Genomic DNA, 25,340 nt, shown 5'->3' with positions numbered 1-25,340 from the left:
TTTTGAGTGAAAACCTCCTTCTATCAGCAAGGGCATTGAAGATGAAACGTGGCTGGGTCTTTCAGCATGACAATGATCCCAAACACACAACGAAGGAGTGGCTTCGTAAGAAGCATTTCAAGGTCCTGGAGTGGCCTAGCCAGTCTCCAGATCTCAATCCCATAGAAAATCTTTGGAGGGAGTTGAAAGTCTGTGTTGCCCAGCAACAGCCCCAAAACATCACTGCTCTAGAGGAGATCTGCATGGAGGAATGGGCCAAAATACCAGCAACAGTGTGTGAAAACCTTGTGAAGACTTACAGAAAACGTTTGACCTCTGTCATTGCCAACAAAGGGTATATAACAAAGTATTGAGATAAACTTTTGTTATTGACCAAATACTTATTTTCCACCATAATTTGCAAATACATTCATTAAAAATCCTACAATGTGATTTTCTGTTTTTTTTTCTCATTTTGTCTGTCATAGTTGAAGTGTACCTATGATGAAAATTACAGGCCTCTCTCATCTTTTTAAGTGGGAAAACTTGCACAATTGGTGGCTGACTAAATACTTTTTTGCCCCACTGTGTATATTCCTAATCCATTCCTTACTTAGATTTACCTGTATTTTGGGGATATGTTGTGAAACTGTTAGATATTACTTGTTAGATATTACTGCACTGTCGGAGCTAGAGGCACAAGCATTTCTCTACACCCGCAATAACATCTGCTAAACACGTGTATGTGACCAATAAAATTTCATTTGATTTGATTTATTGTCCCTAGAGTGAATAGAGTACTTCTCAGCACTAAGCAAGAGGAGGATATTTTTAGGTCCTTTTGTTGACTACAGTAATCAAATAAGGGCACATTTTAAAGAATCAGTCACACTGGTCCCCTACCTGTCTTGGTATATGCTACCTAGACAATGTCAGAGCCATAGCTATAGGCCTACAGCGTTTGTCACCACATTCTCCATGACAATCACATTCTCATTTGAATTGGTGACCATTTGAATTCTAGATGTCAAACTCTACTGAATCTGTATGCCTATCTAATGCTCTGTCCAATGCTAGCATACTAGCATGTTAGCTGTCGTTTTACCCACGTCTCCCTCTCTTTCTGCCTCCTTGTAGGGCGAGGCCTCTGAGCTGTCCTGGCTCTGCGTTGGAGGGAGTGAGGATACTGCAGAGCTACGAGGACGCCAAGGAGATCCACCAATCCTGTGTGGGAAAGAAGGCTGTGGTCGTTGGAGCCTCCTTCATAGGTTAACCATAAAGAGATCACTTCATACTGTTCACTGAGGAGAAGTCCTATTTTTTTATTTAATTTATAAATGAAATGTATAAGTAGTTTATTAACTATAGGTTTGTGACTTGGTTGCTTACAGTAAGTTGAGGTTGTTGTATTTGATAAGACTTTCATTTGATTTGTGTGCCTCAACCAAGTTTTCCCTCCTCCATTTTTACATCATAGGTATGGAGGTGGCATCCTACTTGGCAGACAAAGCTGCCAGTGTGGCGATGGTTGGCAACGGCTCATATCCCTTTGAGAGGTCCCTGGGCCCAGAGATTGGGAAGATGACAATGCAGGTCTGAGACAATGGTTATCATATGTAATGTACTCTACCTGATACAATACCCACCACTAGGCTGAAAACGTTTATGAATATGTAACTCCCAAGTTTTGATAGTATAACTCAAACACGAGTGTGTGTTTCTCCTCTGTCGAAGATGTTGGAGGAGAGCAAAGTCAAGTTCTACATGAACGACGGAGTGGTGGAGATCAGAGGGGAGAATGGCAAGGTATAATAAATCAATATTCACCCAGCAGCAAACATCACCACAACTTACATCACTGTAATACACGTTATGGACATTATCTCAAGACCCATAGAGAAGATTAAGATTGAAAATTGTTGTTTGTATAGGTGAAAGAGGTTGTTCTGAAAAGCGGTGCGGTCGTGGAAACGGATGTGGTGATAGCAGGGATCGGTAGGTAATCTGATACTTCTGCATATCCTTAAAGATCTATAAAGGATCCATTAGAGTTTCCATCAGCTCACACTTTCCCTGTTAAATCTCTCTACATGGTCTCTGTGGAACTTTCCCATCCTATTTCCACAATTGGTTTGAATTAACCAGACCTAGGTTCAAATAGTATTCGGTGTCCGGCAAGCTCAATCAAGCAGAGCTGAAATATTTTAATGAAAATACATACTATTTGAACCCAGGTCTGATAGATGGGGTTTCACAATGTTGGAGGTATTGATGTAACCATCATGTTTTCTCCTTAGGTGTCATCCCTAACTCTGACTTCCTGAAGGAAAGCCAGGTGGAGGTGGATTCTAGAAAGGCTGTCATCATTGATAAGGTAACCATGATGATGGTTATCATTAACAAGCTATAGTTATGTTGAGGTAATAACTATGGTACTAATGGTTTACACTCCCCAACACATTGCTGCTTCCCTACAGTTCATGAGGACCAACATTCCAAATGTTTTTGGAGCAGGAGACGTGACGTCCTTCCCTCTCACCATACGGAAAGACCAGAGGGTCAACATTGGACATTGGCAGTTGGCATCAGCTCACGGTAAAATCAAATTTTATTTGTCACATGTTTTGTAGAAAAAGGTGTAGACTAACAGTGAAATTCTTACTTACGGATCCTTTTCCAACAATGCAGGGTTAAAATTATATATGGCTATATATAGGGAGTAGAAAATAACACGGCTATATATAGGGAGTAGAAAGTATCATGGCTATATAAAGGGAGAAGAATATAATATGTGTTTGGACCATAGTAGATCCTTAGTGATGTGGACACTGAGGAACTTGAAGCTCTCGACCCACTCCACTACAGCCCCGTCAATGTGAATGGGAGCGTGGTCAGCCCTCCATTTCCTGTAGTCCACAATCAGCTCCTTTGTCTTACTGACATTGAGGGAGAGGTTATTGTCCTGGCACCACACTGCTAGGTCTGACCTCCTCCCTATAGGTTGTCTCATCGTCAACGGTGATCAGGCCTACCACTGTTGTGTCGTCAGCAAACTTAATATGGTGTACAGGAGGGGACTAAGCACGCAGGAGAGGACTAAGCACGCACCCATGAGGGGCCCCCGTATTGAGGGTTAGCATGGCAGAAGTGTTGTTGCCTGCCCTCACCACCAGGATCCAGTTGCAGAGGGAGATGTTCAGTTCCAGGGACCTTAGCTTAGTGATGAGCTTTGAGGCCACTATGGTGCTGAACTCTGAGCTGTAGTCAATGAACAGCATTCTCATGTAGGTGTTCTTTTTGTCCAAGTGTGGAGTGCAATAGAGATTGCGTCATCTGTGGATCTGGGGAGGTATGCGATTTGCAGTGGGTCCAGGGTGTCTGGGATGATGGTGATGATGTGAGCCATGACCAGCCTTTCAAAGCATTTCATGGCTACAAATGTGAATGTTATGGGGCTATAGTCATTTAGACAGGTTACCTTCGTGTTCTTGGGCACAGGAACTACGGTGGTCTGCTTGAAACATGTAGGTATTACAGACTGGGTCAGGGAGAGGTTGTGGCCTTGTGAATGTTAACCTGTTTAAAGGACTTCCTCACATCAGCTACTGAGAGCATGATCACACAGTCATCCAGAACAGAAGGTGCTCTCACGCATGATTCAGTGTTGCTTGTCTCGAAGCGAGCAAACAAGGCATTTATCTCGTCTGGTAGGCTCGTGTCACTGGGCAGCTTGTGGCTGGGTTTCCCTTTGTAATCCATGACAGTTTACAAGCCCTGCTACATCCAATGAGCGTCAGAGCCGGTGTAGTAGGATTCGGTAGCAGGATTTCTTATATGCATCAGGGTTAATGTTCGGCACCTTGAAAGAGGCAGCTCTAGCCATTTAGCTCAGGGCGGATGTTGCCTGTAATCCATGGCTTCTGGTTAGGATATGTACGTACGGTCACTGTGGGGACAATGTCATTGATGCACTTATTTATGAAGCCGGTGAGAAAAAAAGACTGCTATGCCTGTATTCTTCATTCATGATCCTGAAGCTTTTGTCCCTGCCTATCACTAACACACCTGATTCAGCACTAAAAAACAGAAGTCAACCACTATGGATATGGCAATGAGAGAATGTCAATTGGTTGGATGTTAGAAATAGAATTAACATTTTTAATGTGTTTGCTTTTTCCTCAGGAAGGGTTGCAGCACTGAATATGTTACAGAAGCAGATTAAGATCGATTCTGTTCCTTTCTTCTGGACAGTGCTGCTAGGGAAGAGTGTCCGCTACACAGGTGATAATCCGAGATGAGATAGTGATGCCTCTAAACTCTTAGAAAAAGGGTTCCAAACGAGTTCCATGTAAAAACCCTCTGGAAAATGTTCCACATGGAACCCAAAAGGATTCTACCTGGAACCAAAAATGGTTCTTCAAAGGCTTCTCCAATGGGGACAGCCGAAGAACCCTTTCAGGTTGTAGATAGCACCTTTGTTTCTGTTTCATTCTACACTCTTAGAAACAGTCACTGTTCAATTAACTTATAGTGCATTCGGAAAGTTTTCAGACCACTTGACTTTTTCCACATTTTGTTACGTTACAGCCTTATTCTAAAATGGATTACATACTTTTTCCCTCATCAATCTACACACAATACCTCATAATGATGAAGCAAAAACAGGTTTTTATAAATGTTTGCACATTTATAAAAAATATAAAATATATAATATTTGCACAATTATTCAGACCCTTTACTCAGTAATTTGTTGAAGCATCTTTGGCAGCGATTACAGCCTAGAGTCTGTTTCGATATGACACTACAAGCTTGGCACAACTGTATTTGGAGAGTTTCTCCCATTCTTCTCTGCAGATCCTCTCAAGCTCTGTCAGGTTGGATGGGGAGCGTCGCTACATGGCTATTTTCAGGTCTCTCCAGAGATGGTCGATCGGGTTCATGTCTGGGCTCTTGCTGGGCCACTCAAGGACAGTCAGAGACTTGTCCACTCCTGCATTGTTTTGGCTGTGTTCTTAGAGTCGTTGTCCTGTTGGAAGGTGAACCTTTGCCCCATTCTGAGGTCCTGGAATAGGTTTTCATCAAGGATCTCTCTGTGCTGTGCTCTGTTCATCTGATCCTGACATGTCTCCCAATCTCTGCCACTGAAAAACATCCCCACAGTATAATGCTCCTACCATGCATCACCATAGGGATGGTGTCAGGTTTCCTCCAGACGTGACACTTGTTATACAGGCCAACGAGTTCAATCTTGGTTTCATTAGACCAGAGAATCTTGTTCTCATGGTCTGAGAGACCTTATGCCTTTTGGCAAACTCCAAGCGGGCTGTCATGTGCCTTTTACTGAGGAGTGGCTTCTGTCCGGCCACTCTACCATAAAGGCCTGATTGGTGGAGTGCTGCAGAGATGGTTGTACATCTGGAAGGTTCTCCCGTTTCCATAGAGGAACTCTGGAGCTCTGTCAGAGTGACCATTGGGCTCTTGGGCTCTTGGTCACCTCCCAAACTTCTTAAACCCTTTCCCAGATCTGTGCCTTGACACAATCCTGTCTCGCAGCTCTACGGACAATTTCTTCGACCTCATTGCTTGGTTTTAGCTCTGACATGCACTGTCAACTGTGGGACCTTGTATTGACAAGTGTGTGCCTTTCCAAATAATTTCCAATCAATTGATTTTACTACAGGTGGACTCCAATCAAGTTGTAGAAACATCTAAAGGAAGAGCAATGGAAACAGGATGACCCTGAGCTTAATTTCGAGTCTCATACCAAAGAGTCTGAATACTTATGTAAATAAGGTATCTGTTTTTTATTTTTAAGAAATTTGCAAAAAATGTATGACCATTTTCACATTGTCATTATGGGGTATTGTTTGTAGATTGATGAGGATTTGTTTATATAATACATTTTAGAATAAGGCTGTATCTTAACAAAATGTGGAAGAAGTCAAGGGGTCTGAATACTTTCCGAATGCACTGTATGTTGTCTTATTTGTCTCTCATACCTATCGTTTCCAAGGCTACGGTGAAGGATACACAGAGATCATATTCAAGGGCAAAGTTGAGGAGAGGAAGTTCCTAGCTTTCTATATCAAGTAAGTGACAATGCATTGCTTTACCTTCCCTTTCTGTTTTGGTTGGTAGTTTTGTAAATGTCATATCTATGCCTAAGATGCATCGTGTGTAGTTGGGCACAACGTAGGAAAATGTTTTGCAGCGGAAATGAAAATGAACGTTCTTATTGGACAGGACAAGTTCTGTTTTAATATGTTTCCTGGGGGCCTTCCTAGTGGCGCAGCAATCTAAGGCATTGCATCGCAGTGCAAGAGGCGTTACTACAGACCCTGGTTCATTCCCAGGCTATGCCACGTGGCCGGGAGTCCCATAGTATGGCGCACAATTGGCCCAGCGTCGTCCGGGTTAGGGGAGGGTTTGGCCGGGGGGCTTTATTTGGCTCATCGCGCCCTAGCGACTCCTTGTGGCGGGTCGGGTGCCTGCAGGCTGACCCCGGTCGCCAGTTGAAAGGTGCTTCCTCCGACACATTGTTGCGGCTGGCTTCCGGGTTAAGCTGATGGGTGTTAAGGAACGCGGTTAGTCGGGTCATGTTTTGGAGGACACTTGACTCCACCTTTGCATCTCTCGAGCCCGTTGGGGAGTTGCAGCGATGAGACAAGATTGAAAAAGACCATTTAAATAAATATAATTTTCATTGAACACAACTCTGAAAGACTACATATGTGATAACCAGGGATGATCAGGTGGTGGCAGCAGCCAGTCTGATGTTTGATCCTGCTGTCGCTCGACTGGCAGAGATGATGTCAAACGGATTAGTCATAACCAAGGCACAGGCACAGTGAGTTACCATTTTATATGTACACAAGTAAGAGAAATATATGAGAGAAAGAGGCAGTGTGTTCATGCCTTAGAATGGTGTTAAGTTAATCAAAATGTTGTATTTCCCACATAATCTTAGTTTAGTCTCTTTTGTAGATCTGATGACCTCAGTTGGTTGCAAATGTAAACCTCCTCTTCCTGCAACACTCCATGGTCAACGCCCGGTCCGACGGTACCTCCTTTAACCCTCAAATCAATGGATATAAAAAAAACGAACATTTTCTTACTCTTCTCTCTAATAAAAAGCCAAATGGTCTCAGGATTATGTTTGCTGATCGAAAACTACTGGGTGTTCTGTGTGATCTGTAGTTTTTAAAATCTTTTTAGGAATAAAAGGACTATTCTATGACATGTCTTCATTGCCTTTGAATGTCTTTACAGTTACAGTATTTGGAATAATGGTAGTCTATCACACCTTTTCTCAATACACCATATGCTGTGGTTCAGGTGGTGAGAAATAAGAGTAGTGGCCTCGGGATATCACGGTCCTCCAGTATCCCAGAAGCCCCGGCCCGCCCTAATATTGAATGTGATGCGTTGCCTGTCAGGAATGGAGTGGGGGGAAGATAGAAAGGTGTTGAAAAAGCACTGGATTATGGAAGTGTAACAGCATATGAAACAGCAGCTCAGACATATTTTAAAAAGATAGATGTAATCCAGGCCCAGTTGTAAGTGAACATTTAAGAACACAATACTATGCCTTCTTGAATATATTCACAGATGGATCTAAGGACCCTAAAACAAGGACAAGTGCAGCTTTTAGTGTTCCTGAGTTGGCAGTGACAAAAGAGCAACAAATCATTTATCTGTTTACACAATGGAGTTGATGGCCATACTCTTGGCTGCAGAGTGGCTGGAGGAGACAGTGTAGTCATCTGCTCTGACTCTGGTGTAGCACGAATTACCTTAAATTAATTTGTGTCTCAGAGCAGACAGGATGTATTATATGAGATTTTGTAAAGGGTGGCTAAAAACAGTGGTTAGAAGCAAAGGGAGGTCCTCAGGCCGAAAGAGAAGGGAGGAAAATTTTATCGCAAGGCTGAGACTGGTGGCGAAACATCCAACTGGGAGGTGTGATCATTGTCAGGGGGAGATGGAGACAGTGGAACACATTCTATTTCAGTGCCAGAAATATTGGAGGGAAAGGGAGTGATTGTTATTAGGTTTGAGGAGTAATGAGGTTGAAGACAAGATTAAGTGCACTGCTGGGGAAATCTTCAGGGGGATGTAGTATTTAATTATGTATTTCGTTTCCTTAAGGAGATGAAAATATTGGGCAGGATTTAGGCCTTCTCTGTCTCTGGTTTACACTCCAGTCCAGTTGGTGGCGGTAATCCACCTTAAAGTTGGTTGCCAACCGCCATCTAAAATCCCCAGAAGAAGGAGGCGAAGGCTCTGCTTTCTGCGGTAGCTAGCTAGTTGTTCATGATGATGGAGGAGGAAGAATTGGAATTTGCGGAGGATTTGGAGGCGATTTTGCACCTTACTCCTGGGGTGCAGTTGGCCATCGAGCAGGTAATCGTGTGCTAAGTGGGATAGTTTATTTTCTGCAATGAAAATAGTAATTTGTTTACAGGCATGAGCTAGATAGCTAGCTTACCTAATGTTAGCTGTGTTGTTATCCTAGTTAGCCTGCTAGCTACATTAGGCTTGTTAGCTGTTTTAGGGACCTTTGCGTACAGCTAGATAAGTTATTTTCAATACATGTAAACAGTCATATTGTCTCTGAAGTTTTGTATTTCTAGCTAAGTAACGTTAACTGACTAGCTAGCTTTGTCTAACAGCACCCTCCCCTTTGGTAAAAACCAGACAGGTTGCCACCCCGGCCTTACTGGTGGTACCTGTCATTGAAACTGACACTAAAACTGAAACAACCCAAACCGGGTGCGCCATCGTGCATAAATATATTTTGTCCCCCCTACACCACGATACGCAGGTTAAAATATCAAAACAAACTCTGAACCAATTACATTTATTTGAGGACATGTCGAAAGCATTAAACATGTATGGCAATTTAGCTAGTTAGCTAGCTAATTTGTCCTATTTAGCTAGCTTGCTGTTGCTAGCTAATTTGTCCTGGGATATAAACATTGAGTTGTTATTTTACCTGATATGCACAAGGTCCTCTACTCCGCCAATTAATCAACACAAAACAGTCAACCGAATCGTTTCTAGTCATCTCTCCTCCTAGGCTTTTTCTTTGTTTGACTTTATATTGCCCTGAGGCACTGTGCGGTCACCCATAAGTGATGGTTGCGCTTTGGGTGCAGGTGGTGGGACTTCAACCACCGTTGAAGAGGCCGGATATGGGGCAGGCCCAGGGGAATCAACAAGGCAGCTTAGGGCAGATACCACCCACCCCAGCCGAAAGTGGTCGAGGCAAGATAAGATTGCCTGAATGCTGCTGGTGGGCAGGCGTGCTCTCATGAGAACTGAGTCCAGTTCCATGCCAATGAAGGCGATCCTCTGGGTGGTTGTCAGATGACTACTTGTTGTTTACAATAATGCCCAGCCCACTGATGTGGGTCAGGAGCATGCCTCTGTCTGACAGGACCTGGGTCCTGGTCTGGGCACAAATCAGCCAATCATCCAGGTAATTGAGGATCAACAATCTACGGGATGTGAGAGGTGCCAGGTCAGCGTCCATGAACTTTGTGAAAGTGTGGGATGCCAAGGAGAGGCCGAAGGGAAGAACCATGAATTTGTAAGCCCTCCCTTCGATAGTGGATTGGAGGTACTGCCAATGAACTGGGTGAACAGGAACATTGACGTACGCATCCATCAGGTCAAGCGTCACAAGCCACTGGTCCCTGGACACGGCCTGCAACACGCGGATGGGGACGGCATGTGGAACCTTAATACTTTCAAGTACCCATTGAGGTTGCGGAGGTCCAGAATCTGTTGAAACCCTCTGTCTCTTTTTGGGACCACAAAAACAAGTGGAGTAGAACCCACCTAGCTGTTCTGATGTCTCAATCATGCGGATGACACCCTTGTCCAGGAGTGAGGAAATCTCCAGCCGCGTGGTTTACTTCAGGGGGTCGGCCACTGTGATGACACGAAGGCCCCACACTCAGCCAAGCCAATAAGGAAGCTTGGAGGAATAGGAACCTGGTGAGGGATAAATTATCCAGTACCTCTGCAAAAACCAGGAAAGACCCATGTGGGAAAAACAGGCTGTCGCTTCACCTCACGCTGTGCCCCTCCCCGCTGTCGTCCCTTAACACAAGGTGATGGGCACTGCCTTGGAACCGGGGCCTGAGGAAGAGGCATGAACTGTCTCAGGGTCTCCCGGTCCCCACAAACCTTATCGGTCTGCTCTATCAGGCATCAAAGAATCAACCTCAACTGCCAGTGAGTATATTGCTCCGTGGCCTTGTTGGCTTGGCTGAGCTTATGGCTTCCCGTTGTGACAGGTGTGATGCAGGCATCCACATACCTTGTGTATGCACTGCCTGGGTTTGAGCTATACTGGATGCCTGTTTTGTGTGGTGTTCTTAGAACACCTGGACCTGGCACAATTGGAGGCCATGCGCAAATGGGTCGGCCAGGCTGGGGCTCTGGCTGGGGATGAGCTCCCTCCCTCAGGAGTGGTGCGGCAACGAGCTGTTAGTCCCTCTACTGGGCCTAGAGTCAGACCGCTGGGACCACCTTGAAAGGAGGGCGCATGTCCTGCGTCAGGAGGTTGATAGCTTAGATGACAACAACAGCTGTTCCCTGTTGGCCAGTGATAGGCTGTTCCTGGGGGACAATGCTGGCACTGAGGAGCCTACTCACTCAGGTAGCCATTGCACTGGACATCAAGGCGGAAGATGCAGATCAACCGCGTGCAGCGAGTGGAGCACTCAAGAGGGGCTGGCCATGTGGCCAGCTGCTCCAGGCTGCAAACTGCCAGTGAGTGTATTTCCACGCAAGATATTACACTTACCAGTGATTTACCAAGCGAATTTCAAAAAGTTTGTACCTCAAACCATACGGATGTCCACCGAGAAAATGAAAGAACGTTTCGCGGCAGTGGGGTCTATATACAGGGGCGGACCCCAGCCGTGACACAGGTGTACACGTGAGTTAATCTGTAAATCCTCACCTCGGATGTATCCCTCCACCGTGGAGTGATCCAATATAGTGAAACATAAGCAACAACATGTATTTAATGAGCCATATTTATATGCCTTAGGTTTTCCCCAGTCAAGACCCATTGGACAGAGCAGATTTTAATGCTGTGGAATACATCAATACATTGTTTCCTACTGAGCAGGTAAGACTGGAGTCCTTCACAGAAACTAAAGTCCCTTTATATTACACCAAGGCTCTAGTCTTGGATACTACTTTTTTATTTATTTTTAATTTTTATTTCACCTTTATTTAACCAGGTAGGCTAGTTGAGAACAAGTTCTCATTTGCAAATGCGACCTGGCCAGGATAAAGCAAAGCGGTTCAACACATACAACAACAAAGAGTTACATATGGAATAAACAAACATACAATCAATAATACAGTAGAAAAATCTATATACAGCATGTGCAAATGAGGTAGGATAAGAGAGGTAAGGCAGTAAATAGGCCATGGTGGCAAAGTAATTACAATATGGCAATTAAACCCTGGAATGGTAGGATGTGCAGAAGATGAATGTGCAAGTTGAGATCCTGGGGTGCAAAGGAGCAAGATAAATTAATACAGTAAACTATATAATTTCATACATATGTTCTTGTTACATGATGATACAAAGTTATAGTCTAGCAGCTGGCTGACACCAAACTCAAATTCTTCCTGACTTCAGTCTGGAAAGGGACTCTGACACAGCTACAACCGAAAGTTACTTTTTGTAGCAGGTTAGGGGAGCATTTTTACTAACCCTAAACTTTTTCCTAACATGAACCTAATTCTCCTAATCTGCTGTGTTCATTCTGCTAACCTGCACGGTGCCCAAGTTCTCATAACCTGGTGCGTAAGTTATCCTAACCTGCTACCTAAGTTCTCATAACCTGCTAAAAAAGTCACTTACGGTCATAGTTGTATTGAAGTGCCGTGTTTACAGGGAATCTCGTCTGGAAAAGCTCCTTGATGTCGTAGGCATGATGCGTCGAATTACCGATTTGAGGGGATTCATTTAACCTGCCCTCTGTTGAACCGGTCTATGGCACCCGACCCCTTCCAATACAACTGTTGAATTTTCAAATCCAAACAACTATTTTTTTTTATTGTCACATACACGGGACAGGTGCAGTTAAATGTGTTTTCAACCCCCCCAGGAGAAATCGTTTTTGAGAACAAATCAAAGCTCAAATCAATTTTTGTGTGAATATGGAACTGACAAACTGACTCCTGTGAAGAGACAAGTGTCAGAGCTCTCCCTCGCTGTTTTCCACGTGAGTCTCGTCAGCCAGGCTAAAAAAGGCCATACAAATGTAAAAATCTGAACGATCATAGTAAAAATGATGTCCTCAAGCTTCCAGTAAAGCGAGACACAACTTCCTCTTGAATTATGGTTGAACAATCTCTTTTAGCCTCCGGAAGATGCAAAAATCTCTTGAGTAGGTTGCTAGGTGTTGAAATAAAGATGCTTTAGTATTTTTAAGTGTATACTTTAATTTTTTTTGCTTGCTCTCCTCACTTTTCAAAAAATTAATTTAAACATAAAAGAAATGTGTATGGCCTAGCAAAACAAAGGTCTTATTGACCTAGTAGAAGGTAATAGTCATGATGAAATGCCCACTAGATGGTGCTGCCTGTGTACCTTTGTAACATTAGAAAAGGATCCATCATCCAAATCAGTCCATACAACTTGGTTTTGTGTGAAGAATGGATTTTAGTAAATACATAATCATGATACTCCTGTGTTTCCTCAGTCACTGGCTAATATAGATGATGTAGTCAACAAGATCCGTCTGAAGATTCGGTGAGTGACCTCACTTTATTATTATTATTATTATTATTATATTTTTCATGAGTTTAACAGAATGTTATTTATTTTGTGTGTTCAGGTGTCTGGATGACAACATCAGGACGGTGGTGAGAGGCCAGACCAATGTGGGCCAGGATGGCAGACAGGTGAGTGAGGATTAGTGAGGACTCTTCAGTGTGTGGGCTACCTGTTGTTCTTGGATAATTTTCCTGCAAAATACCCCTGACTCTGTGTAAATACTTAGGTTGTTGGTTGTTATTTATCAGCTAATTTAAGGATTACGGTGTGTGCATGTGTCAGCACGTGTGCATGTTTGGAAGGGTGCTATATATATATGTATATGTATGTATATGTATATGTGTGTGTGTTTTGGTATGCTTGGTATGTAGCACTGGGCTCAGCGACAGAGTGCTTTGATAGATGAACAGCAGTAGCAGCTTACTGTGAGACCCAGTAGGGCCTTTTGGTGGAGAGAGAGACAGCCAGTCAGTCTACACTGGTGAGCCCCCACAGAGGGTTGACTTTGTGGCTACAAGACAGTAGAATGTTGCTGCTGCCTCAGTCTCACACTCTCTGTACACCCCTGCTGTGTCACACACACACACTTCATCCATCCAACAGACTGGTGAACTGAGATGTTTTGCAACCTTTTCCCCAGTGTTATTACTCTTAACCCAGACAAATGTGTTGGTGCTCCTCTTTCTGTTTCTCTGTCCTCACTAATGCCATGGAGAAGGACAGGAGTCAGAACCATCCTGTTCCCTACTGCTATCCTACAGTGAATGATTCCCCTCCTTTATTCAGGGGTTAAATTTGGTCCTGTGATTTGGTGTCTCGCCGTTTCTCATCTGAGAACGTCAGAAAAAACATTGATTTACTGTAATGCAGATCCTCGCTCTGTCAGGGAACTGTGGTTTTGAGGGGAAAGTGACACCTGATGGGGGAGCTGTTTCAGTGTGTGTTGCGTGTTTCTGTGATGGTGGTCCGGTCCTGCTCTGTTAACGCTGGATTATCGGAAATGTTCTGGACAGAATCCACTAACCCATGGGGTTGGTAAGCGCGAAAGCATGGCACTGTACTGTACCGTTGGGTTTCTGGTCTGGTGGTCTCGTAGCCGAGGGCCTCTGAACCATCCGCATCTCCCACAGAGCTGAGGGAAGATCCTTTCTGCAGATGGAAAGATGGAGAGGTGTTCATTGCAGCCAGAGATGGAGAGAGAGAGCGAGAACAGGAGAGGAGAAAATGACATAAAGTTGTTGGGTTGGGTGCACACTTGCCTGGCACGCTAGTTTGGCAGTGTGTGTCCCAAGGTGCCAAATCCACCTACTTAATTGAGCGCTCCTAATGACAAAGGGCAAGACAGTGAACAGAAAGTTGACAAAAGATGGATGTAAGAACAGAGGTGGAGAAGGGCTGGAAAGATTCCCCTTATATTTAGTCTGTAGCGGCGGCAGACTGGCAGTGATCATCAGAGCAGGGTGCGGATGGAGATTTAAATCTCCAGGGGAGGGATAGATGAAATCAGAATGCCAGGGATATGCCAGGGATATTTGGAGCAGATGGGGGAATTTGGGTGTATGTATGTTGGTGCATATGAGAGTCCTAGGACAAGGAGGGGGCTCTTTGATGTTGTTGATTATGATGGAATGAATTACACACACACTGGAAAATCATTCCATTCAGTCTTCTCGAAGCAGTTCGGACTAGTTTGTTGTCATTTGCCTGCTCTTTTACTAAGCAGCTGTCAAAAGCAGCTACAAGTGGTCTGGCCAGCCCATCGTCATGGTAACATGGACCAGAAGGCCAAACATGTCTCACTGGTTCACTGCAGTTTAAACTGCCTGAATCCCATTTAAGTCAACTCTAGTTGCTTCCATTACACCCCATTCTTTTTAGTCTTTACAATCGCACAGTAAACAATTTATAAGTGATGAATAAGTCGCTCTCAGACATACTATTGTTCTCCTGATTATGAAACTTTGCACACAAAATAAAAAAGGAAACTGTTTCTTCCCTGAGGAAATGGATTCATTGTTCTCAACAAGCTTATTGTGGCTGCATTGAGTATGGAACAGTGAGTTGCGGAGGCTCGGTGTTGGAGGGAGGGTGGGTGTTATAGGAGTGGGCTCATTAACAAACCAAAAATTTGTTATCAATGACATGTAGCCCAGCCATCATGCCAGAAAATGTTAACTGCATTGAGCTTGTATAGCTCAGTCACCATAACCATTATCCAGCTATACACTGTACATTGCCCATGTGCAGCTAGATGTCCCCACATGGTCAGGTCAGCTGTGGGGCTTTATGGTCATCAATGAGGCAGCGGATGGGGATCCGGCCGGCGGGCATGTGGATGGGTTATGGTTATTGTGTGTGCATGCGGATGTCTTACGTGTGTTTGTGTGTGTTGCAGATGTCTTACTGTAGCTCCTGGCATCTGGGATGTACTTATTAGGAACACTGAGACGGAACCTCCTTGAGAAGCAAACATAACATAAATATTTAATCTAAGGGAAGTTTACTGAAAGGGAAGTTTACTGCTTCAAGTTGGGTTCTCTGCTCTTTCATCTGCTTTGTCTCTCAGTTTTTCATACCATGTACTTTATTGTCCATTTACATGGAATTTCATTTTGTGACCTCAGCATCCGAATACACAACACACATCAACAATATATTACATGGAGTACGGAAAACTCTCGGTCACTCTCTTCCTCTGTCATTCATCTCTCTCTCTTTCTTTCCGTCTCTCATTCTCTGATGTCTCTGTTGATGTGTTGCTGTTTCTTTTCCCCCAAAACAATATGAACGTATCCTTTAACACTGGGTTAATGTGAAGGTTACCATGTACTTTGGACACGCTAGTAGTGACCCACCCAACCACAGATATAGAATGACTAGAGTGGACATGCCCATACAAATCTATGCTCATTCTATGGAGCAAGCATCCAGCTCTTTATACTGGATTCTCAATGCCTTTGCCCTCTCCTGTAATATACCAGAACATATTTCTGTCCCTGTTATTATGGAGTAATTTGTGCAGAGAATAAGCTACTTATTGTGGCCTCGCCTGTTTGCTTTATGAACAAATGTGTATGTTCAGTATGATAAGAGCTTGGTACATATGAAGAATGCCTTGTATACTGTTTATTGAAAGTTGAATAAGGTCTTAATTTACTATGCACGACCTAGGCCTACCCAATAAACTACAGGGTCTATGGATAGGAGGAATGCGTGACTTGTCATTGTGGGGGACATCCACATCTCTTCATATCTGTCAGTGAAGAAACAACCCCTCTAACCGCCCCTGCCTTCCCCTCCTCCAAAAATCTCCAAATAGAGTCCACATGTGTGGCAGACAGTGCTCTATTTCTGCAGGGTTGAAATGTGGCCTCTCCCCCATCTGGGACTGGGTTGGAACAGAGGATGGATGGGGGCGTAGTAGAGATAGCGATCTCAGCCAGGCAGACTAGTGCTGGGCTGTGGTCTCCCGACACCCTTCCCAGTGCTCAGACACTTGGGCGATTAGGCTAAACATAGGAAATGAACGTTAGGAGGAGAGAGGCTAGGCAAGCTGGCTTCTCAGGGTCTTTAGACTATGGGCTCTACTCAGCGTGTGTGTCGGTTATGTGTGTGTGTTTTTGGTATTGGTTGTTTGGGCCTCAGGCTGTTATGGAATTGGTATTCTGGTGCGTTCTTAAGGTGTTTAAAGGTAGTTTGTTTCTCGGGGCCTGTTTGAATCAAAATGACATCTGGAGGTGATGATTTTTCAACACCGATACCGATTATTGGAGGACTAAAAACAGCCGATGCTGATTTTTATGTGTGTGTGTGTGTGTGTGTGTGTGTGTGTGTGTGTGTGTAATAAGGACAATTACAACAATACTGAATTAACACTTAATATAATACATAAATAAAATCTATTTAGTCTCCAATAAATAATGAATCATGTTCAATTTGGTTTAAATAATGGAAAAACACTGTGTTGGAGAAGAAAGTAAAAGTGTTAGAAGAGAGTGAGAATATATGAAAGCTGGTGGTTCCTTTTAACATGAGTCTTCAATATTCCCAGTTAAGAAGTTTTAGGTTGTAGTTATTATAGGACTATTTCTCTCTACCATTTGTATTTCATATACCTTTGACTATTGGATGTTCTTATAGGCACTATAGTATTGCCAGCCTAATCCTGGGAGTTGATAGGCTTGAAGTCATAAACAGCGCTGTGCTTCAAGCATTGTGAAGAGCTGCTGGCAAATGCAGGAAAGTACTGTTTGAATGAATGCTTATGAGCCTGCTGCTGCCTACCACTGCTCAGTCAGACTGCTCTATCAAATCAAAGACTTAATTATAATTTAATAAACTCACAGAAATGAGCCTTAGGTCATTAATATGGTCAAATCCGGAAACTATCATTTTGAAAACAAAACGTTTATTCTTTCAGTGAAATTCAGAACCATTACTGTTACATTTCACAACCTTCAATGTTATGTCATAATATGTAAAATTCTGGCAAATTAATTACGGTCTTTGTTAGGAAGAAATGGTCTTCACACAGTTCGCAACAAGCTAGATAACCCAAACTGCTGCATATACCCTGACTCTGCTTGCACAGAATGCAAGAGAAGTGACACAATTTCCCTAGTTAATATTGCCTTCTAACATGAATTTCTTTTAACTAAATATGCAGGTTTAAAAAATGTATACTTGTGTATTGATTTTAAGAAAGGCATTGATGTTTATGGTTAGGTACATTGGTGCAACGACAGTGCTTTTTTCGCGAATGCGCTTGTTAAATCATCACCCGTTTGGCGAAGTAGGCTGTGATTCGATGATAAATTAACAGGCACCGCATTGATGATTTGCAACGTAGGACAAGCTAGTTAAACTAGTAATATCATCAACCATGTGTAGTTAACTAGTGATTATGTTAAGATTGATTGTATTGTATAAGATACGTTTAATGCTAGCTAGCAACTTACCTTGGCTCCTTGCTGCACTTGCATAACAGGTAGTCAGCCTGCCACGCAGTCTCCTCATGGAGTGCAATGTAATCGGCGTCCAAAAATGCCGATTATGAAAACTTGAAATCGGCCCTGATTAATCGGTCGACCTTCAATGACATCCTCCCTCCCTCTGAGGTAATCACAGATCTGAGAGGGTTGGATTGGTGAAAGCAGTTTCTGTAGAGACCTTGCTTTCACTTAATCAATCGGGTATAGATCAATCAATGGTAAGCTCAAGGAAGTGAGGCAGAAAGGAGTCATTTTGTATTATTCTAAGTATGTTGTTGGTCCTGGCCAGTGGCAACCCTCAACAGGTCATGACCAACCAAGCTTCTCAGCTTCCTGCCTCTGACTTTCCTAGCTTTTTCCTGGTAACAGACTACATGGTAATTATTTATCAGAGCCTGCCCTGCATGCCCGCTGGTTTAACTGAGGGGTCTACCAGTGTGTGTGTGTCCACATAGAGTCTGCCTGTGACCTTGAGTCTGGCTCTGTGACCCTGTCATCATGCTAAGCCTCTAAGCAGAATAGATGCTGCTTCCTGCAGAGACAAAAAGGAATCCATTGCTGTCAACAAGCAGATTGTGTGTGAGGAAGTGAGAGAGTGTGTGTGTGTTTCCCCTGTCCGTCCACTTTTGAAGAGCCTTGTAAAAGTGGTACATTCCTTAGGCAGCTGGTGCCTGCTGTTAGGATTCCATCTTTGTGAGAAGGAGAGGAGAGCCCCTCCCACCCACACACACAGACAGACACACCCCACATTGGGCCAGTGTTAGGCCAGTTACCCCCAATTACTCTGGCATCAGATAGCAGTGCCAAAGCCCAGCTCAGACCATCAAAGCCCGGCTGCGTGGCGTAAAATAGAAATATTAGATAGCAATTAGTTTACTTCTCTGTGAAAGAAGCCACACTCTGTTCTCCACCCCAGTTGTTCCAAGAATTTGTGGTCAAACACTAGTCACTAGGACTACATTTTTAGAGGATTGGCGAGACTGTACATCTTTTGACCAGAGTTGCACTTTATTTGAACATTTAGCTTGACACCCTTCTCTGAGCGATGTGATAACACATGTCATGAGCAGGTCTTCTGTCTAGCCAGTCAGTCAGTCTATAACATGGGTTTTTGGGGTTCAAATACATGGATATGGGGTTGGGAATGGGTAGTAGGATATCTCTCTGTGCAGCTGCTGGCAGGAGAGGGAGACCGCTCTTCTTACCAACTGGAATGTGAGCGCAAACTGTGGGAGAAGTTTCTCATCCCCACGCCGTTCCTTCTGGTTTCTCATCATGCTATTTTGCTTGGTTTTCCATTCCCCTGCTTGGGGTGCCTATAAATACAACCTGACAAGGAAGAGAGGAGAATAGCATGACTCCAGAATTTCCCTGGTTCTTCCTACTAAACAAAGATGGGGTTGATTAGCCTATAATCTTGAAACCTACAGCCAAATTCTCACGTGAACACTAGCCTCTGACCTGCTGTAAGGAGAGACTAAATAGCCTGGTCCCAGGTCTATTGTGCTGATTTGCCAACTCCTATGGCCATTGTCACGCCAAACAAATCTGGTACCAGGCTAAGGGACGATAGAGAAGTTGAAAAGAATCCTTCTTTGCCTTAGTTGCTAGATGTCAGCTACATCCCACTGTGTCTGAAGAGATGTCTGCCAGAAAGTTAACTTGTTTAGAGAGTCCTGGTACCTAAATGACCTCTTTCAACCCTGTCTCTCTCTCCTTTGTCTCCCTCCCAGGCACTGGAGGAGGCTCAGGTAGCCATCGGCCAGCTCTTTGGCAAAATCAAAGACATTAAGGACAAGGCTGAGAAATCTGAGCAAATGGTGAGTAAACAAACAAAACACAGCCAGACTCTCCCACAGGAGCCATCTTGTTTACCCTGTCTAAAGCTTCAGGGTGTCCCTGTTTGTTTGTTTGTTTGTGTGTGTGTGTGTGTGTGTGTGACTGAAGGTGCACCCTGGGGACTCTGACATACAATGTAGTGTTATTATAAGTGGAGGTAAACCTCCTGCTGTGTGTGGGTTGATTCTTCCTCTCCTTGTGGGGACCTAAATTCCCCACAAGGATAGTAAAACAAGGAAAATTATCCTCTGTGGGGACATTTCACACATCCCCAGGAGGACAAAGGCTATTTTAAGCATAGGGGATAGGTTTACAATTGGGGTTAGAATTATGGTTAGGTTCTGGGTTAGGGAAAATGTGATTTTGAATGGAAATTAATTTTAGGCCCCACGAGGATAGAAGAACAAAGTGTGTGTGTATGGGGGGGTCACAGGAAGGCTGCTGGGCTGGGTGGGTAAAGAGGGAGAGGGAACAATGGAGAGGAACCCCTCCCTCAATGGGTATGTTGTAGCAATTATGTCTCAACTCAAACAGATGTCTCTCTGCTCCTCGCCCCCTCTCTCTCTGCTCCTCGCCCCCTCTCTCTCTGCTCCTCGCCCCCTCTCTCTCTGCTCCTCGCCCCCTCTCTCTCTGCTCCTCGCCCCCTCTCTCTGCTCCTCTACTTCTATCCCCTCCTCCCTCTCTCTCTGCTCCTCGCCCCCTCTCTGCTCCTTTACTTCTATCCCCTCTTCCTTCCTCTCGCTGCTCCTCGCCCCCCCCCTCTCGCTGCTTCTCGCCCCCCCCTCTCGCTGCTACTTTCCCCCCTCTCTCGCTGCTCCTCGCCCCCCCCTCTCTCTGCTCCTCGCCCCCTCTCTGCTCCTTTACTTCTATCCCCTCTTCCTTCCTCTCGCTGCTCCTCGCCCCCCCCTCTCTCGCTGCTCCTCGCCCCCCCCTCTCTCGCTGCTCCTCGCCCCCCCCACCCCCCCCCTGTCGCTGCTCCTTGCCCCCCCCTCTCTCGCTGCTCCTCGCCCCCCCCCTCTCTCGCTGCTCCTCGCCCCCCCTCTTTCGGTGCTCCTCGCTGCTCCGCCCCCACTCTCTCGCTGCTCCGCCCCCACTCTCTCGCTGCTCCTCGCTCCCCCCCTCTCTCGCTGCTCCTCGCCCCCCTTCTTTCGCTGCTCCTCGCTGCTCCTCGCCCCCCACTCTCTCGCTGCTCCTCGCCCCCCCCTCTCTCGCTGCTCCTCGCCCCCCCCTCTCTCGCTGCTCCTCGCCCCCCCCCTCTCTCGCTGCTCCTCGCCCCCCCCTCTCTCGCTGCTCCTCGCCCCCCCTCTCTCGCTGCTCCTCGCCCCCTCCACTCTCCGCTCCTCACTCTCTTCTACCGCTTTCCCCTCCTCTCCCCCACCCAACCCTCCCTCTCTCGATCTCTTAGGTCAAGGAGATAACGCGGGACATCAAACAGCTGGACCATGCTAAGCGTCACCTGACCACCTCCATCACCACCCTCAACCACCTGCACATGCTGGCCGGGGGCGTGGACTCTCTAGAGTGGGTACTCACAGTGCCACCTATGGGCGTGGAGGGGAGGGCCAACGGTGGGCTGCGACCCATAGTTTGAAAAGCACCGATCTAGAAGTTACACAGGGATAAATCCTAAGTTAAATACTTGTGGGCGACTCAGACTTTTTCTTGTAATATATGCATTGATGTCAATGGAAGATTTGTGAAAATGTAGCTCTGTGCATCTCAAGTTAGGAGTTGGCACATAAAAAGGAATACTAAAGATCATTGGAAACCATTGTGCACTGTTACTGCCTCAAGGCAAGGTGCTGGGTCTGTCTTAGTTTGGCACATATACCATTGACTACACGTTGAAGTGGCTGCTCGTATGTGTATCCACTAGCCAGAACTCCAAGCTAGAACTGTCAGTGATCTGTGTGTGTCCCAGGGCAATGACGAGGAAGAGGCAGTATGGAGAGGTGGCTAACCTGCTACAGGGTGTAGTCAACGTCCTGGAGCACTTCCACAAATACATGGGAATCCCTCAAATCAGACAGCTCTCAGAGAGGTAACCATACACGCACACGCATGTACGCACACACCCCTGCACATGCACACACACGGGCAACACATTTCCTTTCTGAACTGACAGCCAGCCAGCCCAGGCCAGGCCTGTTGAGCTCAGAGGAATTCTGTTGTGCTCATCAGAATCAGACCCTGTTTTATATTTACTGAGGAGAGGAGGCTGCAGGCTGCTGAAATACACAGGAAGGAGATGCACTGAATAGGAACTCCTTTATGCAGACATTTTCCACTGAGGGCTTGGGCTGTGCTTTCCACTGGCTGGGTGTGTTTGAGAGAGTGTTCTTGTGTGTGCGTGCCAGAGAGGAAAAGTGTGATTGAGAGAGCGAGAGTGTTTCTTTGTGTATCTGCTCTTGTGTGTGTGATTGAAAGAGTAGGCCTTTGTCCTCTCTAATCTTTCCCCTCCACAGGAACAGTTCTGGGGTGTGTTAAGCACTAGTCCAGACCCCATACCATCACTACAGAGTAAGGTCTGTGTTCAGCCTTCAACCCAGCTAGTCCCTATGTCCCTCTGGCTGGGGGAGCTAGCTATGCTATCTGCTCTGTTTGCCTTGGAGTGGATGATAAAAACATGAATTTAGGAGAGTAAGGAAGTGTGTGTGTGTGTGTGTGGGGGAGGTGTCGTTGAATGTTTGTTTTTTTTCTTCCACAAACTTATGTTTATCCAGAGTTGTATGTCCAGTGTCCATCAAAGCCACCCACACACTCTCTTACCACCACTGTTTTGTTATCTGGAAAAGGGTAAATGGAAAATACTGAGTCTTCAGAAGAAATTGACAAACATTTGGTGGGATGACCAGACAGAGGGACAGCTGGAGCATTGGTCTGACTGATTGTCAGGGGCATCTGCAGGGCACTGCCCACCCTGTGGCATGGCATCCATCTTGTTTACTCTGGAAGGTTCTTCTTGTTGCTCTAAGATTGGACTCTGAATGCCCTACCAGATTCACTCTTCACATTAGGCCAGATGTTCTGGTTCCCACCATGGAACTATGTGCTGTACTGTGTAACCCAATAAACTCTTCTGGAATTTGTCTCTCCCAATGAGTAAAGAAAACCACTGGCCTGAAACCAGTCAGTCACAATTTACCAGTGGGTCACACCCAACCTAGCTACCATTTTGGAAACTGTTTCATGATGAAAATATCTACAGTTACACCAGCTCTACACACCGCTCCAGCTTTCACGATGGCAGTGTTTTCTCAATGTTTCTCCACTGTTTGTGTCATCCACAGGGTAAAAGTGGCCCAAAGCGAGCTGGGGACTCAGATCCTGGCAGACTTTGAAGAGGCCTTCCCCGCTCAGGGGTCAAAGGTGAATGCCTTGTGTGATATATGTGCGTCATTAAATAATTGTATGTGTGACTACATTTAATAGATAATGTATGTGTTTACCCAAGGTATTTTGTGTCCTCTATATCCCCAGAGAGCAGGGGGACCCAGTAATGTTCTGAGGGATGCCTGTCTTGTGGCCAACGTCTTGGACCCCCGCATCAAACAGGAGATCATCAAGAAGTTCATCAGACAGCACCTCTCTGAGTACATGGTGCTCTTCCAGGAGAATCAGGATGTAAGTTTCAGTTTATTGTACTGCTAAGCATTAAAGTGGAACTGACAGCATTTTAGCAAAATGAAATATTATTAAAATCTGTTCATATACACTCCCAGGAATATGATATGATTCTGACAAGCAAGAATTTGAATATGGTCGTTTTCATAAATTCATAGAATGTTTGGGAGTTATGTATAGTAAGGCATTTGTGAAATTTCTATATCAGTATAGAGTGGCAAAGCGGCTGTGCGTTTGAACAATTAATAGACACTGCAGTAAATAAAATCTAATAAAAACATCGGCCCCTGTCCAGGACCGGAGTCTATGCAGACCGGTGCGCCATAGCCAATCAGAGCTACAGTAGGCCTATATGCAAATAAGCTATTTGCAACACATCATATACATCGAACTGGTCTGTGTGTTTACAGGCAGTAGCAACAGCGCGGCTTTAGATCATTAGAACGCCTTTGCCACTAAATACACTTGAATGGATTTCTACGAATGTGTAAATTACCACTTGGGAGTCCTCTTACATCTGTCAACTTCACAGTCCTATTCATCAAACAACCACGAAAAGATAGGCTCTCTCTACCTCAGTTGCCTATGCACATCAACAACAACAAGACCCAAAAACGAATGCTAGACAGAGCGAGATGAGCTAAACAAGGGAACATTAGGTAAATCCTCTCAAACGTTGTAGCTTGTTGGCCATCAAAATTGCACTGATAAACGATGGTGAATAGTACCCTGCTCGTCGTTCTGCAGCTTGTCTGCCAATGCATGCTTGTCCTAACTGAGTTTTGACAAATAAATGTGAACTTGCCTGCCTGCCCATTAGATCGATGCCAAATACATTTGATTGACAACTAAGAGATATGCTAACTGTGGATAAGTAGTTCAAGTTCAGCATAGCTAGCTAGCAAAGTGATTCACATTTCTTGCTAACTAACCAAATGACACCTGTATCTTTAGCTGTAGCCACCGAAAAACGATATGAAGGAAAAAGTAAATCACTCACCCTCTTATCCAATGACATGACATCCTCCCTGCAGCCAGCTAGCTAACGTTAGCCTCTGTTTTTAGCTAGCTACATAGATATGCTAGCCCAGTGGTGTCAAACTCCATCAGCGCACGAGCCATATTTAAAAAGCACAATGTATTTGTGTGCCAGACTATTTGTTTTCACACAAAAAGTGTGAAACTGCAAACCAAATAGGCAATTATTTTATTTGAAAAAAAATACGTCCCTTTATAATGTCCAATTATGTACACAGGATGCTGTATATAGCATTTTAACATTAAAACAAACGATAATATAAATATTTGTCCAGCTTTTTCTGCTGTGCTTGCAGATGTGCATAATATGGTGTGACCCTAATCAAAAAGTATTTAATATTTAAAAATGTTTTGCACTGCATGGATCACCGCTGCTGTTGAATGCAGCATTGCTATATGGTGCACTCAAAATGTATTGTACTGTAGTTGAGTAGCCAGTGTAGGCTACTTCTCAAATGTTGCTGAATTCACTGATGCCAGCGCATCAGGCTGTAATTTCATAAAGTAGATGACTCAACTGTTATACTCGCTTGTGTGTCCTATTCGTTCCGGCCTTGTATTTGACACGTGCGTTAGCCTTTTAGCCACGTTATGACTGACTTGTGATCATTTCCCTGGCTAGTTTGATTGTATTGACATTCCCAGCCTTAGTTCAGTCCTCCGTTTATGTTCTAAATATTTAGTTATTGAAACTGAAACGGTACGTCCCAAATGGGTGGAGGCAGCAAACAATGTACCAAGCCAGCTGTGATTTACAACCTGATAGCAATATTTTTTGGAGTACCAAGAAATGTATTGGTGAATTATATTGAACTGCATCCATTGATTCTGCCAACAATGCCTTAATGTACGTCATGGAATTAAAGTAAAATATAACCTATTTTTAAAACCTCTTGTAAATTTGGTTTTGAAGCTTAAACGGGGTATTTTATATATTTTTACTGATATTATGATGGTCTGTTTCACATCTGCGAAGTAGTTAAAACTCTTTAAACTAAGGCGGCCATTTTGGGTCCATTACACGAGGGATCTTCGGTAGGTACAAATGGGGATAATGG

General features: G+C 44.6%; 2 protein-coding genes across 6 annotated transcripts in view; both read left to right on the top strand.

Annotated features, from left to right (window-relative positions):
* Nucleotides 1-7,216, top strand: part of LOC139385824 (apoptosis inducing factor mitochondria associated 4) — a 70,801-nt gene extending 63,585 nt beyond the window's left edge. For all 3 annotated transcript variants that reach the window (XM_071131073.1, XM_071131071.1, XM_071131072.1), the window contains 10 exons: nt 1,117-1,247; nt 1,457-1,572; nt 1,714-1,785; nt 1,911-1,974; nt 2,277-2,353; nt 2,457-2,574; nt 4,162-4,260; nt 5,993-6,068; nt 6,722-6,826; nt 6,964-7,216. In XM_071131073.1, the coding sequence (XP_070987174.1) occupies nt 1,117-1,247; nt 1,457-1,572; nt 1,714-1,785; nt 1,911-1,974; nt 2,277-2,353; nt 2,457-2,574; nt 4,162-4,260; nt 5,993-6,068; nt 6,722-6,826; nt 6,964-6,994 (889 nt within the window). In that variant the 3' untranslated portion in view covers nt 6,995-7,216. The remainder of the gene's footprint in view (nt 1-1,116; nt 1,248-1,456; nt 1,573-1,713; nt 1,786-1,910; nt 1,975-2,276; nt 2,354-2,456; nt 2,575-4,161; nt 4,261-5,992; nt 6,069-6,721; nt 6,827-6,963) is intronic.
* Nucleotides 7,217-8,242: 1,026 nt separating this feature from the next.
* Nucleotides 8,243-25,340, top strand: part of LOC139386400 (vacuolar protein sorting-associated protein 53 homolog) — a 29,876-nt gene continuing 12,778 nt past the window's right edge. For all 3 annotated transcript variants that reach the window (XR_011629037.1, XR_011629036.1, XM_071131971.1), the window contains exons 1-9: nt 8,243-8,382; nt 11,045-11,125; nt 12,717-12,766; nt 12,852-12,918; nt 19,515-19,601; nt 21,026-21,141; nt 21,542-21,661; nt 22,911-22,989; nt 23,101-23,244. Coding sequence is in view for 1 of the 3 variants with exons in the window: in XM_071131971.1 (XP_070988072.1) it covers nt 8,293-8,382; nt 11,045-11,125; nt 12,717-12,766; nt 12,852-12,918; nt 19,515-19,601; nt 21,026-21,141; nt 21,542-21,661; nt 22,911-22,989; nt 23,101-23,244 (834 nt within the window). In the remaining 2 variants the exon portion in view is untranslated. The remainder of the gene's footprint in view (nt 8,383-11,044; nt 11,126-12,716; nt 12,767-12,851; nt 12,919-19,514; nt 19,602-21,025; nt 21,142-21,541; nt 21,662-22,910; nt 22,990-23,100; nt 23,245-25,340) is intronic.

Source organism: Oncorhynchus clarkii, chromosome 27, assembly GCF_045791955.1.
Source record: "Oncorhynchus clarkii lewisi isolate Uvic-CL-2024 chromosome 27, UVic_Ocla_1.0, whole genome shotgun sequence".
Lineage (NCBI taxonomy): Eukaryota > Metazoa > Chordata > Actinopteri > Salmoniformes > Salmonidae > Oncorhynchus > Oncorhynchus clarkii.
This window is presented reverse-complemented; position numbering and strand designations above follow the sequence as displayed.